Consider the following 16,475-nt stretch of genomic DNA (forward strand, 5'->3'; position numbering starts at 1 on the left):
TTTACATGATTACCAGCCCTCTTAACAGTGCCCTCAAAACCTACATTTATTCTCCATCCATATATTCAAATAACCATTTGACCAAACCAGTCATGCTATGCGACTAGATCATATAGCCTCATAAGTTCTTTCCAATTGCATGCTGACCAGACCAATAAGCAATTCATAGCATTTGACCTCATGTATGAAACTCCTATTTTTCTATTAGATTGTAAGCTTGCAAGAAGGGCTCTTTTACCACTTTGTTAATACCCAGTCTTGTTTTATTAAGATGTACAGCTCTATACAAATATTATCATCAGTTATATTTAAGGATTGCTGTTTATTTAAAAATAAAACAGCAGTCAGATATTAATATAGAGATTTTATCACCTTAAGTTCGCTCATCACCCTTTGGGCACACAGAACGCAGATTAATTCAGTGACAGTCACCAAGAGGAAAGCTGCAAAAATGTCCCACATTTTGCGCTGCAGCCAAAGAGCCAGCTGCGGAACGCATCCTCCAAGGTAAATCAAGCTACCAGCCATGACTTCACTCATTTCTAGAGCTCCAAATCCACACTGAGAATTGGGTACAGTGCCATTTTGCAGTGGGTCAATGCAACATGAGTAAGGGACTCCACAAGAGTTGACTCCAGGAGAACTGCAGTTAAAGTACCTGGGGAAAAAACGAACCACTGCTAGAAATTTTTGCAATCAAATTTTTCACTAGCCCTTCATTTAATTACATTGTCTACTAAAAAAAAAAAAAAAAAAAAAAAAAAGGCGTAAAGGTAACAATAACAATTTGTTTGTTATATAATTGGGGTGCTTGATCCAGGAAATTAATCCAGGTGCCATCATTATCCTCTGGCAGCTGCCTCATCAGGGGTTTTGTTTTGCCTACCTTTGAATGAGTTATTATAAAAAGAAGCTTGATCCATGTGTAACCACCTAGAACCAGACTTGAGAAAAACTAAATTTTTATTAACATATCTGAATTTTTGAAGTGTTAAATGTAGAAGTAAACAGATATTTAAACAGGATACCCCTTTTAAGTTAAGGAACATTAGTACTTACATGTTTACAGACCAGTCTTGGTAGGACTGTACTCCACAGCACTCCATGCCAAGTTGAATCTCATCCAATATAAACTTTAGATCTGAATCATCTTGGTATCTACTCACAGACACCAGCATGGTTCTCTTCACAGATTCCTTAATCTGATCATGAAAACACAGGACCACCATTGCAATTAAACATTGTGCAAACATTAGAATAGTTATTCCTACAAAGAAAAATCTGAGAAGGCACATATTCTCTCTGATGAATCCCACACATCCTGAGGCTGACAAGACACACACCGTCAGGCCCACAAGTAAAAATATGAGCATGGGGTCAGTGCCTAGGTTACCAATTTTTTCACCCATCAGGGATTGCTTGTCCAAAAGCCCCCAAAATCCAATACACAATATTGAAAAGCCCAAAGTGAAGAAAAAAAAGTTGAAGATGAACATGACACACTTAATGAAAGGAACTAGTGGATCAGGAAGATAGGTTGTAAGTGGCCGCCAATCATTCTGTGGAACAGCTGGAGTAATTACAGAGCTGTTCAGTCCATCACCACAATTATGGGTATAGTATTGGAATCCATTAGATAGTTGAGCATCTTCTTCCTTCTGATGTCTGACGGCATCCTGCTGAATGAAGATGAAAAAATATTATAGTAACAGAATTTAAGACAGTTTTCACAGATGTGCTTATAGACCAAAATACAGATTTTTCTTCATCAAAATTCAGACTACCCAGACAAGTAATTTAGCCTAAGGGCCTATTTATTAAAACCCAGCAATATCACAGCATTAGACAATCTTCTCTCACCACAAACAATAGATTTTCGCTGGGACAACTAAGAGCTACTGGCAAGCAGGTTAGGCCCTATGCACACGTGTGAACCGGCTTGCAGAAGCAGTGTAACGAGAATCCTTTGCCAGAGACACTTGGCAAAGCCTTAACCTGCCAGTGTCTTTGGTAAATGGGGAGAAGCCTTAAATTGAGAGTTTTCACTAGAGAAAGGACTTCTCTCTAAATTACAAGTTAATAATATGAAAAGCGTAGAGTGCATTATAGCAATTTATTTGATACATTCCATCTTGGTAAGGCAAATATACCTTTGATTATGACATCATTGCTGCAGTCGCTCATTCACAACCACCAATATACGAGCAAGACATTTTGATCCATATCAGTAGACAGTGTTTTTGAGTTACTTTACACTTATATTTTCAGTAAAGCCACTTCTAGATTTCTGTATCACCACTGTATATATTATATAGAAATAAACATATCCAGCTTTTAAAAAAAAAAAAAAAAAAAAAAAAAAGTCCTGCCACTTTTAGGTGACCTCACACTGCAGGAGGAGAAAGAGGGGTGCAGCAAGGAGGAGGGGGTGGAGGGAGTGCAGAAGGCATTGTGTGATCTCCCTCCTTCAACAAGAATTACTGCGATTCCCGATAGATAAAAAGGTGAAAGTTATTTTTTAAAGGCAAAATTGTATGAATTAGTGGCTCTAGTTAATTAGTGACCATTTGGTAATTAGTCAATTAGTAGTGAGAGGAGGCCTCAAGTAGGGAAGTTTTAGGGGAGATGTGGAATCTGAGGGCATATGGGACATTTTTGGGCAAGTGAGGTTTGGAGGCATTTTTTTTTTTTTCTTTTTAAATTTGGTGGGTGAATTTTTAAATTTGTTATTTTTGTTGGTGGCCGGATGGACAGCACATGTGGCCCTTAAAGTGTACCAGGACGCCAATCACCAATTTGGAATTTAACTAAATGTTGTGCTATAAAAATGACACAAGTCTGTAACAAAGAAATAATTCACTTTAGAATTTAGGCTTAAGTTTCAAAGAAGTCTCAAGTGTTGGCACTATCAGCCTTCTTATCAATATATTATGTACATCTTTTTTCCTCTATGTCAAAATGCTTTCTGATGAACACATCTGTATTTTATTTTTAATAGAGGGAAATAAAATGTGATCAGCCAACATAATTAACCACGTCTGGGGTCCCCCCTCATGACATTCCCATACTTTATTTTATGCATTAAACATATGCCCAAAAATGTACTGCAAAATATGACAATATGGAGGGAAGTTTTCGATGGGACAGCAAGACTTTTTATGCTTGACGTCATGCACTTACGTGTACATCTATTCCTCAGTTTTTGGGCTAAAAGTGTGCTGTTCGGATTTTTCTTTTTTTTTTTTTTTTTTTTTTAAATAAACCTTTAGCTTGACTTATTGTAATGCCTTAGCCGTATTATACAGAATTTGAATATATTTATAGTCATTCTACTTATGCTATCCAAAGTCTAACCTTATGAGAAAAGGGCGATCTTAGGGCACTCCCACCTAATGTGAAGTGAGGACCCCATTTCTCATCCACACCAGGAACCTGAAAAGTCCAAGTATATCCTAACCAAATGGCTATGACAACAGAGGTTGGTAGAGCTATTGTTACACTCCTCTCCCCATTCCAGCGCCGTGATCGCCGCACTCCTGGCTCTCACTTCCGGGTGTCGGCAGGTCACATGATCGCGCAGCGGGGAATTCAAACCTGCTTTCTATATAAACCTCGCTCTGACGCTTGGGCCGCATCAGAGCAATTTCTACCATTCCTTACTCAGTACCTGTGTTGTGCCTATTCCTCTCGTGTATTAGTTTTGCCTGCTGACTTTACCTGCTCTCCAATCCTTGTGTACCAGACCTGGCTTACCCGACCACGATATATGCTATTGTCTTGTATACCAGACTCCGCCTACTTGACCTTGGTCATCTCCCTCAGCCCTACCTCTAGGGGCTGCCCTGTGGACCGCAACCTTCGAGCCTACACAGCTAAGCCCATGCCGCCTTGCGGCGGTTCTTGGCAAACACCAGGGGGTTTGTTAGACTCTGCACTAGCCAGCGCAAATCTAGAGAGCGGCAAGTATCCCATCATTTAAGTTACAGCTATCCATTGTGCCCTGGAGGGAGAAAAAAAAAAAAAGCCAATGCTGTTCTTCCACTATCCCCTCCAAAATTATCTCCCACAGTTCACATAACCCTGCTTTTTACCATAAAGGTTCTCAATTAATTATTGGTTTCAAAAGAAAAGAAAAAAAAAAAAAGTTTTTAGATTTATAATTTTATAAAAAATGTGGAAATTGTATGTTTAGGATCTGGTGGAGCTATACAGAGTTCTTCAACAAGGTGTCCGGCTTCTTCCCTTTTTTTTTAACATGGTACCTGCCTATCACACATGACCAGTATTCAAATATAGAAAGAACCAGCTTCTCTGCTATATCAAAAAAGGCACAGATTCCACTATTATCCACTAGCTGCCCGCTTCAGAACACTCCCTCTTTAGACCATGCTTTAAATATCCAGAGTTGCATCCCAGGTTTCAAATCAGAATTCTGAACCAGTAACGTTAGAAATGACATGTAAAGACCCAACAGTGAAGCCAACTGTGCTGTGAACAAGCTGAGGGATTAATATTAAAAATGGAGTTCCAAGAACCTGGCCCTCCATGGAAACCCATTGCTTAGAATCATTTGATTGGTTCATGTGAACATTCTAGTCAGCATTTGCTAGTTTTATAACAGGGGAAGTTGTAGGCACCTTTATAAAGTATCCTGTTATAATCACAGGGTTCCACACCCCCCCAAAACAAAGCTTCACACTAATCTTTGAAAATTTACAATGAATTTTGGGGAATATTGATAGTAGCATTTGCTGATGCTAATCCTCCCTAGCCAAGAGATTTTACGAGATCGCCACACCCCAAGATCAGGCCGGAATAGTGGGAAAGATCTCATTATAAACATCCTTTTGTATTTCATGTAGTCCAGGTTCCAAGCAAAAGGGAAAGTTTATAGGATGACGTCAAGTAGGAGGAAGAGCGATACAGAGCCACAGACTAGCCAAAATATATTTTTGAAGTCGGATAGATGGCCAAATTTCAGCCACTAATTTGGGCAATGAGGCCACTGGTTAATGTTAATTGCCAACATGTCATCTCCAAATAAAGCTAAAATATGGCCCTTTCCCCAACCAGACACCAGGAAAAACTGGACTTACCCTGAGGTCACTAGCACCATCATACAGAGACGATCAGAGTGGCAGAGTGTTACAGCTAGCAGCTATTGATAGGGACTCCCCCCAAAAAAAAATAAAAAAAAATAATTAAGAGATAACATATGTCTTCCCCGTTCCTGTAGAGCTTGTTGCATTAACAGGTACTTGGATTCCCCCAGGTCCCAACTCGTAGCATAGTTGAAGCTGATACACACACACACACACACACACACACACACACACACAATTGCAGTAGGAAACTATGAGGTGGTAGCCAAATAGGAGTGGATAGTCAAGGTCAGTCTGGGGTCCATAGCAAGCAGAGACAGGCCATGGGTCAGGGCTGACAGTAAGCAAGGATATCCACATAAAGCCAAAGGCCAGGGCAATCAGAAAACAAGCAGGGTCCAAAACAAACAGAGTTAATCCACATAGCATCCTAGCCATTGCCTCTGCAACGGCAGGGGGGTGATGTCCTGATAGTACACAACCCACTGTGGCTCGTAACAGTACCACTCTGCCCCCCCTTAAGCACCCAGGTGTCTTGGGGAACTGTTTAAAGAACTCTTTGAGCAGAATATCCACATGCAGATGCTTCTGATTCTAGGTGAACTAAGAAGTGAACTTGACCTTGGACTGATTTGGAGTAAATAATAAACTCCTGATGCCCATTGACTGACAGGGTGAAGTCTGTGAGCTCAATGAGGCCTGAACTTATGGGATAAGGCAACTGGTTTGAGGAGTGAACAATGAAATGTGATAGGCATTTTGAGAAAAGGAGGGAGGGCCAATATAAAAGCCACTGGGTTGACTTGTTTGATAATGAGAAATGGTCCGATAGACTTCGGACCAAGTTCCAAGCAGGGTTGACGAAGTTTAATATTTCTTGTAGACAGCCAGATTATCTCCTACTTTAAGAAAGCATTGTCTACGAAGCAGACACACAAAGTGCTTAGACCTAAACAAGGTTTGCTTGAGAGCCATATGCACCTTCTTCCAAATCAGAGTAAGACGAATAGCATCAGACAATCATGCAGGCGCTAAAGACGTCAAGATGTTGGCTTGAGGACGGAAGCTGAGGTTGCGGGAGGGAAAAAAAAAAAAAAAAGACACCCGTGTAGATGAGTGCCAGGCATTATTGTAAGCCAATTCTGCCCATAGGAGCAGGGTAGCCCAATTATTGTGGAACTTTGAGACCTCTAGGCAGAAGAATGGTTCCAAAGATTGATTCACTCTCAGTTTGCCCATTTTGTCAGACAGAGCAGACTAAGCTTGATTCCCAGTAGAGTAAAAATGGATTTCAGAGGGTGGCAACAAACAAGGAACCATGATCATTAACATTGTTAACAGGGAGTCCTTAAAGCCAGAAAATATGCTGTGTAAACAGAGAGGCCAAGGTTCTTGCACACAGTAAACCAGTTAGTGGTATAAGTGGGCCATTTTACTGAATCGGTCCACAGCTACCCAGATAGTGTTGCAGCTGCTGGACTGGGGAAGAGCTACAATAAAGTGCATTCAAGGCTTCTTTGGGATGAACAGAGGCATAAGCAGACCACCTGGAGAATTATGGGAAGATTTATTCCTAGCACAGACTTCACAGGACAATAAAAACTCATTTGAATCAGCAGGCAAGGAAGGCCACCACACCACATGGGCAAGTTCTCTATGGTCTTGAAAACTTCCAGAGGTTCTACAATTACGAGACTCAATGAGAACTGCCCTTCTAATTTGAATGGGATCAAACAGCCTGTCAAAAAGGAGACTCTGCACAAGCTTCAGCATCTGGCATCTTCAGAGTCATGCCCAGGTCTTGAGGAAGTAAGACTTCTCTGTTTGGCAATCAGACTGGTGAGTCTGGGTTTGGCGGATGCCGGAAGAACGTTACCTGCCTGACTGCATTATGCCAACTGTGAAGTTTGGGGGAGGAGGGATAATGGTATGGGGCTGTTTTTTAGCTTTTGGGCTAGGTCCCTTATCTCCCGTGAAGGGCAATCTTAATGCCTCAGCATACCAATTAATTTTGGACAATGCTATGCTTCCAACTTTGTGGCAATAGTATGGGGAAGGCCTTTCTCTATTCCAATATGACTGTGCCCCAGTGCACAAAGCAAGGACTACAAAGACATGGTCTGATGAGTTCAGTGTGGAAGAGCTTGACTGGCCCAAAAGCCCTGACCTCAACCCCATTGAACACCTTTGGGCTGAACTGAAAAGGAGATTGCAAGCCAGGCCTTCTCATCAAACATCAGTGTCTGACCTCATAAATGCTCTACAGAATGAATACGCACAAATTACCACAAACACTCCAACAACATCTTGTGGAAAGACTTCAAAGAAGAGTGGAAGCTGTTATCACTGCAAAAGGGAGACCAACTCCATTTTAAAGTATATGTATGTGACTACAGTCGCTGCTGGTATAATGGTGAAGTATCTGAATACTTTTGTTCTATATAAAAAAAAAAAAAAAAATTAATAATAATATCTGGACTGTGCACCATTTGAAACATTTCATTTTTCTTTCCTCTTTACATGTATGTCCAATGCTAAATGGTAGCATCTCCCGACAAGAACATTTTGAATAAAAAAAAAATGATATATTGCAAAACAAATATATATATATATATATATATATATATAATCTTAAAAAAAGGGAAAGTTTTGGAATTACTTTCTTAAGTTAAATTTATTCTAGTGTGACAGTTTCTTTTCTATATGGGGAGAGGTTAGCAATTCACAGGGACACGATTGTGTTGTAGTAAAAAACATTATGGAGTTTATAGCAGTATAAGTGGCAGACAGGAAATGCACAACCTCTGAGGTAATGCAGTAATGATTAATTGCCATAATGAAATGCAGAAATAATGAAATGGCAAAAGTTTTGTTGTAACATTGAAATAAACAATATATCTGGAGACACTCTGGTGCAGATTTTACAGTGTGAGGCAATGCAGGGAATGAACAATGTCTCTTCAGCAATGCTGGTGTAAGGACTCTCTGATAATTGCACCTCTGTCCTCTAGAGGTCTCTATATCATTATTTGTTTAAACTTGCCTTTTAATTTGCCATTATTCAAGATGGCCAGTAATACATCAAGAATCCATCTTGAATCCTTTTTGGGCATACAAAAGAAACTCCATAGATCAAACTTTTGCTTGAGTATTCCGCTTGCTCAGCGCCTATTAATTGTTACACTTGCTTGTATCTGCAATTACTACCTATGTACCAACCTGGCAATCGCCTAACTACCCACTTGTCTACCGACCCGTCAACATCTCACTACTCACTTGGATATTTACTCGACCACTAGACTTCAGGTAATATTCTTTATTTATATGGCGCCACAAGGTATCCACAGCACCATACAGAATGCAAAAATACAATACAGACAGTAAACCAGGGTACAACAGAACAGCGTAAAACGAGTAGAACCATGACTTCAAACTCTCCATGCATAGCAAGTACAGTGGTGTAGAAGAAATGGAATTTAGGCATAAGGAAAGACTCATAAGAGCTTACATACTAAATTGAGGGGAAACAGACAGCAGGCACGAGAAGAATCAGCAGAGGGGATCAAGCAAAGGAGGAGACAGGGAGGTAAGGAGAAGGTTATGAGGATGGCTGGTAGGCCTTCGAGGAACAGATGGGTTTTGAGAGCCCGTTCGAAGGAGCCAAGATAAGGGGACAGGCAGATGGAGGGAAGTTGTTCATATGGAGAGGGGCAGCACGGAAGAAGTCTTGAATCCTGGCATGGGATGAGGTGATCAGTGCAGAGGAAAGGCGACAGTCATTGGCCGAATGCAGGGAATGTGCGGGAGTGTGGCTGGAGAGGAGGTTAGAGATATAAGGTGCGGTTGGAATGGGAAAAGGCCTTGTAGGTAACCGTGAGAAGTTTAAAGAGGATTCTGTAGGGGAAAGGGAGCCAGTGTAAGGCAACGCAGGGAGGGGAGGCAGAGGAAGAGCGCTGTGAAAGAAAGATAAGTTTCACAGCCAAGTTAAGAATAGAGCAAAGAGGGGCGACATGGAAGTGGGGGAGGCCAGGGAGGAGAAGGTTACAGTAATCAAGATGGGAAATGATGAGGGCACGGATGATGGTTTTGGCGGCATCGAGAGTGGAAGGGCGGATGAGTACAATATTCTATAGTTGGAAGCAAAGGAAATACCACAAGTAATGTAACAGCAAGTGCAGATTTACACAGGATCCAGTAATCACTGCAATGCCTCACAAGGAAGCGGAGCAATGGCAAGTTACTGCAGTCTGTGCTGGGAGTTGAGTCATGTATGAATAGAATTGTTATGTTGATCTAGTCGCTATCCAATGAATATTTTCCACTTCAAATAGTGTGGTTCCAACTCACAATGCAGTTTAATAGCAAAAAGTAGCAAAGTAACAATAAAATAAGTACAGCCAATGCATACGCAGGCACTCTAAATTTAGCATACAGTCATTCAATCCTAAAGTCTGGTCAAGATGACTGACTGTTGATCCCAGAGCCCCTGCCCATATACAGTTGAAGTTACATTGAGTACAATACAGATGATTTGGCATGTTTCCATAGATTCTGGGTTGAGGACAGTCCTGTATAATGTGGTTCATAGGTCAGTTCAAACGATACCCTCCAGCAGGGGCGGGCTGGCCCCGGGGCAGGGGGGCAGCAGACTGCTACTCGGGCCGGGGGGGGGGGGGGGTAGGCCGGCTGGCCACCCCCCGAATGCAAAATACAGCACTTTCCCCCATGGCCGCATCTGATGACATCAGATGCGGCCGCGTCAGCGAACAGGCGGCCGCATCACATGACAGGGGATGCGGCTGCGTCATCAATGACGCAGCCGCATCCCCCGTCATGTGATGCGGCCACCTGTGTGCCCCCCGGGCTTCCCTCTCCCAGCCCGCGCCTTCCCTCCAGGGTGGGGGTCAGCTCTACAAGGGTCAGGGTCAGCTCTCCAACAGATGCATACTAATCTTTCTGCCGAAAAGCTACTTCAAACTGGTCTATTTACATTACACACACGCTACACCATTCAGATCATTATTCCCTATAATCCATAACTTGCATAGGCAAGGAACGATATCTTAGCCAATAGAACCGGACGTCTGCGGATAAAGAGGGGATTAGAATGATACCAAACATGTGTTTCCTGTAACCTGAACCTTAGACCTCAATACAGTGCTTCTAGCAATACTATATTTAACTATAAAATTTTATTATAAAACGTCTACGTATTGTAACTATTTTAAGGTGAACTATTTAGAAGTGAATGTGGAAGTATATACGTGTGTGTGCACGCACATTATTTATCGCGCGATTGCATCATAACACGTGGCGTACTGATCGCAATGTAAAAATATTAATAAACTTGATGCAAGAAGGAAAAGAACATAGGTGCAGGTATTTCCCACTGGGCCAATGTGACAACAGTTAGTGAGATAACGCAAGCATAGACAATTGTTGCCAACATAACTAGATGACCAATGAAAAAGATAAGATAGCGATACACACACACACACACACACACACACACACACACACACACACACAGCATTGTAAGGAAACAGAATTTAGAAAATCAATTAATGTTGCTACAATAAAAGTTGTTAAACAGCTTTTGTTACCAGTTAAATAAGCTTTGTAGTATCTCTATTCCCACTCGGAGAGTGTCTATTTTCACTGGCTGCTAAGGCCTTAGGATAGGAGGATGCTACACAGTGATCTTCCCAGTATGGTGAGAGATTGCTTATTTGGTGAAAAAAAGAGAAAGATTGCAGGGTTCGAGTGCTGTTCATGGTGTTATTGCCTAGACTGACCTTGGGATTACTCCTTGGTCATTGAACGTGCTGCCATCTTGCTCACTCTGGAAGAGAGGGAGATGCTAGCCGGCTGTACAAGTAACACTGACTGCAGACATCAAAAAAATGGAGCAGAACCGTTCAAAGTCTGTTGGATCTTTAAGCAGGGCCTGTTTGCTCCAGCAATTTTTAATGTTATTTTGTCTGAGCGCCCCTGTCAATGGCTTTAGGCATCTACATTGCTGATGCGTGCCAGGAAAAATCCAGGAACACTTGTAATTAGTTGCCATCAAAATTGATGCCATCCAGATGCCTCACTTTCCTAAAGGTTTTTGAGAGTGCTAGTAAACATATGTGCCTGGGTCTTGCTATTTGGGGTCCCCTTGTGAATCCTCCTATGAGGATTCTCCAGATACAGAGAATAATATGACAACCTTGGTTATCAAGGTAGTCTACACGAGCTTGAAGACTTCTTAGTTTGAAGGCCTAGCAGTTCTGTAACAAAATAGTAATTGGCCTCCCTTTCCTCCTCCAGAGACTATTTAATTGAGAGCTTTAATATGCCAGAGGATCTTTCTTAGTTCGACCTAGTCTCCCTGGATTATTTTGGGGTCACAGAGGTCGCTTGTTGGGTGCAGATCACTGGTCAAGACTATTCATCACAGTTTGCAGTGTCCGATATGATGTCATACTGGTGCAAGTCCAGGACCTCTCATCTTTACCAATATTGAGAAGCTGCTGATAGACTGTTTCTAACAGATCATTGAATGCTAATTATTGAATGCTAATAATTATTGTCTTCCAATTCAGTGATGTTGTATTTTATGTGGTGTGGGCAACAGTAGAGAAGCTGGACATTCCAATTACGAGCCAGGAATTGGAGGATGGTTCTTTAGATCTAACATATCTTATTTCCATCAATACAAATGAAGCAATCCTTCAAGACTGGTGTATCAAAAGAAAGGGGTCCTTGCTAGTAAACCACAATTTGATGGTAGGAAGGATGATTGGATATGGGCAGCAAACTGACCCAATAATCAGGGCATCACACTTATTTCTATGAAGACAATGGAGTATTACAGCTAACAGTAATTTACAAAAACTTTCAGAACAGATGACAGAGGTCGTCACCTATTGCAGTCACCTTTCCCGTAGAGCTTGTTGCGCTCACAGGTACTGGGATGCCCCCAGGACTTAACTCTTGTGTAGTGAAAGCTTATGTGTAATACCGCAGCTGGAAGATAGGAAGCGGTAGCAAGAATGTAGCAGGTGGTCTAAGCAGGCCGAGGTCAGGGGCGCCGAGAGGGGGAGGGGTATAGTCACACCCCCTTTGGCAGCTCAGCAGAGCTTGACTTCACATGCTAATCCCCGATAAGGTGCCCAATTAAGTTGTTGTATCAGGGCCCAAAATTCCTCTTGCCGGCCCTGGTCAGGAGGCTGTAGCAGACAGAATGGTCAGGGACGAGCAAATGGGTCACGGCTGGCAGCAAGCAGGAATATTCAAGGAACAGATCCAAAGGTCAGCACAATCAGAATTCAACAGTCCAACAACAAGCCAGGGGTCACAAGAGAGGGTTCAAGAGTACTGCAGAGTATCCACAGTAACAGAGCAGGTCTGCAACAGACAGAATCCACACTATAAAAAGCTGGGAGGCTAAGCCCTCCCTGCATTAATACATAAGGGCCAATGAACAAAAGGCAGCACAGTGGTCGCAATCAGACACCAGAAGGCTCATTCTTTTGCACACACGCACCCGGCTGTAACTTAATGCAGGGACGCGGCGCTAGCTGACAGAGTGTCCCAGCCATTGCCCAACAGACAGGGCAAAGAGGAAGTGAGGTCCCTGTTGACACTGTTTGGGGCACCGCCGCAACTTGCAACATGGAGAAGGCTTTATATTTCATCAAAAGGCCAGACCCATTGTTGCACTGCTGCCATTTTGGGGATTTGTGCAAGAATGGGCAGATGCCAATGAGAACTCACAGTAGGCAGGCACTAGAGCTTTTCCACTTCCTTAAAGCGGCTTCAGCCTGTGTGCTAGCTTGTTCAGGTCCAGTCAGCAGAGGTGACTCCGGGTGTGTTAAAAATGGTAAGTGTACAGTGTAATAATATAATCAGGCACCTGTTTTGGGTCTCAGCATTACCTGCCCCAGTTTATCAGCAAGTGTTATGACGGGTCCAAATCATGGGGTCCTATTCTAATGCTGGAAGTCCTAACCAGTGTGAGTAGAACAAGGTGTGTACTGTACAATGCCTGCCCAGCTTGTATAGGCAATTCAGGTGCAACAAGTTCAGGAAATGGCAACTTCCGATATAGCAAGCGTTCAGTCACACTATGTGTGGTGGACTCAATGAAGGCCTGTGAGCTGTTGCCCAGACTGGTGAGAGCAGAAATTCATGGTTGATTTTGAGTCTTCAGATCCCTTAAGCTGTAGACTATAAAGGGGTTTCCAGGCTGCAGGATTCACCCGCTGGTTTATTTTGGCCTACTCTGATGACTGCCTGGTATATAGTTTTAGGCAAGACTACTGTTTTCGAATACAGGGCAAGTAGAGAAACTTAAGGAAGTTGTTGTATTATTGATAGCAGAGAGCAAAAGAGATGCAACCATCTTGGTTTGCTGCTAAACTGCATCCCAAATATGCATTTTGTTAAGCATCACATGTTAAAAATAGTTAAAGCATCATTTTTGATTAAGCAATACATTTTGCTTTAATGGAGCCTCTGTGTTTGTTGTGCAGCACCAAGTGTTTCTCATTCATCAATCTAAAATGACCATTGAGATGGGTGTGAGTGGAAGGACCAATACAAACCTATAATCTCCATGGTTGAGGCTTTGCAGCCATAAGCCCCTTGGCTTTCATCTGAGACTTTGAGATGAAAGATGGACCGTCGGAAAAAACAACTGAATTCCCCTGCCGAACAGTTGAGGGGAGTGGTGGGAAGGGTGATTTTCTTTATTTTTCTTCATCCTAGCTGTGAATGCAGCTTTAAACACCAAAATGAACATGAATGCCTATTTACATAAACTTTTTTTTTTTTATTAAGTATATTTATTGCAGAAAATGTCCATACCATCATCATCATCTATTTATTTATTTATATAGCACCACCAATTCCGCAGCACTGTACAGATAACTCATTCACATCAGTCCCTACCACATTGGAGCTTACCATCTAAATCCCCTAACATACACACACCCAGATTGAGAGACTAAGGGCAATTTGATAGCAGCCAGTTAACCTACCAGAATGTTTTTGGAGTGTGGGAGGAAACTGGAGCACCCAGAGGAAACCCACCCAAACTCCACACAGATAAGGCCATGGTTGGAAATCAAACTCATGAACCCAATGTTGTGAGGCAGAAGTGCTAACAACTAAGCCACCGTGCTGCCCATACCATGCCTTTTAAATCTCACCATCCACTCAGTTTATTTATTTTTAGCCTTTACTTTTACTGGAGCTGGCAGACAGAAATCAACAGGGACAAAATGGAATACTGGACACACATACATGTCAATAAATTGCAACATCAGCAACCTGGACCAGAATTGTCCAACATGTGGCCACAAAACAAGTGCAATTCCCAAGAGCCAACTGATGGATATTGATTAGATGCTTGTTTGCTGGCCCCCACAGCTGGTTAGAAGGAGACTGTGGTCATCTAATTACCAAACTAACAGGTAGCATACTTGAGTTAAAAGGAAACAGATCCTAGTGCTCAGACCAAACATTAAGTGCTTATGAATACTGCTAGTGTGTTTAAATACAGACTGTAAACCTTATTCATAAATATGTAAAGCAAAATACAAAAATGTACAGTCAAACCCACCTCTGATCGGTGCAAATCGATTTGACAGTGATGTCAAAATGTAAATGCTACACGTGTGACTTTTAATATATTTTGGTAGGTTTAATAAACAGCTCTGTCTTAAACTAAACCTTCATATACTTTGGGCAGCAATAGCAGCAGTGAAGCAACAGCCTACATAGAAAAAGAAAAAAATCAAAATGCATTTAATTTTAAAACAAATTGCAAAGAAATACATTTTACAGGGTTTTTTTTCATTAAAGTTTGTCCTAAACCAGGTTTCATTTTTGCAACAGATGTAACAGCTATTCCTGTAAATGGATACATGTAAACATAGTAACAAGTAACATCACTGAGGGATACTCATATATGGGAGAATCTAAGTTTGTAATTGCAACTCAAAGGTGCAATTTTGCACCTTGGCAAAATCATGTTAAGTTGAGTATGTGAATTATTTAAAAAGTGTGTAGATAGATTTGTTAGGGGTGCACATTCTAGCTTAACTCAAAATTGCAGTGCAAAAATATAGCTGTCCAGCATGTGTGGGATACACACAAATGTGCCCATTATTTTCCCTGAATGCAAAAGCAATTAAATAATAAAACATTTGCCTACAGTCTGCCAACACATTATTCTATGTTACAGTACAGAGTTTTTCATTGCATTCTATCTGTAGCAACCTATACCATTTCCTTGTGGTTACTTTTAAGTTTGAACCTAATAAAAAAAAAAAAAAACACAAAACAGAGACAAGAGCAATGCAAAAACAAAACTATGCAAACAAAACACAAGAGATTCACTTTGTGTAAATAGAGTCCAACTCATCCAAGTGAAAGACAATTCAACAACATTGGGGATGTAATTACAAAGTAATAAGCCTCCTAATGAACATATCTGTATTTCATCACATTAGAATAGCTAGAGACATAGACTTAATTTCACATACAAGACACTTATAATGACAATTACTAGCTACATCAATGGATTTGTGTTTTAGTAATAATTACCTTGGGCAATAAGCTGCTTGTTTCATCATATTCCTCTGTATTGCTCCCAAGCCCAGAAAAAGAGCAAAGTTTTTGGAAAAGATTAAATATTTTTGCACCCATCTTGTTAAGCCATAAATCAACAGAGAAAAATGGATTTATGCTGTTCTAAATGTTATCCCATCCCTGCAGTGCAATCAGCAGACTGTAGGTCAGCCCCTTATCATGTGAGGGCTCTCTTTCTAATACAAAACAATTAAGCTCAGTTTGTTAACCCTTCTGTCTCATCTTAGATCAGTTTATTGGTAAATTATGATACAAGATAAATAATTGTTAATGGAAATATTTGACAATTTTAAACATAATTTTTAATAGCACTAAGCAGTGTTACATTTTGCAGTGGAGAAGCTTCTGCAAATCCACACCTGCCATCCAGGCTCCTTCACAGTGAGAGAATACTTTTACTTTTTACACTTGTTTTTGAAATGCAAACATTTGGGCTGGGATTATTATATGGAGTAAAATGTATTTATTGACATCAGTTTACAAATTCAATCCAAGTAAATGGAAAATGAGAGTTAGAAACAGAATGAAAATGAGTCAGGTTCACAGCTATATCAATCACTGAAGGAGAACTAAGAGAAACCCATATTTTGTTGAGCTAATCCTGGTTCTTATTCTCTGTGGGCCTGATTCATTAAGGAAAGTTAAGCAAAAACTGAGTAAGTTTTCTTACTCAAGTTTTCTGGACAAAACCATGCTGCAATGCAAGGGATGCAAATTAGTTTATTATTTTGC

At 41.2% G+C, this 16,475-nt stretch overlaps 1 protein-coding gene across 2 annotated transcripts; it reads right to left on the reverse strand.

Moving 5' to 3' along the window:
- Positions 1-232: 232 nt before the first annotated feature.
- Positions 233-15,852, reverse strand: TSPAN10 (tetraspanin 10). Of its 2 annotated transcripts, none has more exons than XM_075215222.1 (3): positions 15,699-15,852; positions 1,060-1,676; positions 233-658 (listed from the first exon to the last, which is right to left on the reverse strand). In XM_075215222.1, the coding sequence occupies exons 1-3, from the start codon at positions 15,798-15,800 to the stop codon at positions 352-354; spliced, it is 1,026 nt and encodes a 341-aa protein (XP_075071323.1). In that variant the 5' UTR covers positions 15,801-15,852; the 3' UTR covers positions 233-351. The 2 variants fall into 2 exon arrangements, with proteins under 2 accessions (XP_075071323.1, XP_075071322.1); XM_075215221.1 differs by having other exon boundaries at positions 1,060-1,679.
- Positions 15,853-16,475: the final 623 nt, after the last annotated feature.

This window comes from Mixophyes fleayi, chromosome 6 (assembly GCF_038048845.1).
Source record: "Mixophyes fleayi isolate aMixFle1 chromosome 6, aMixFle1.hap1, whole genome shotgun sequence".
NCBI lineage: Eukaryota > Metazoa > Chordata > Amphibia > Anura > Limnodynastidae > Mixophyes > Mixophyes fleayi.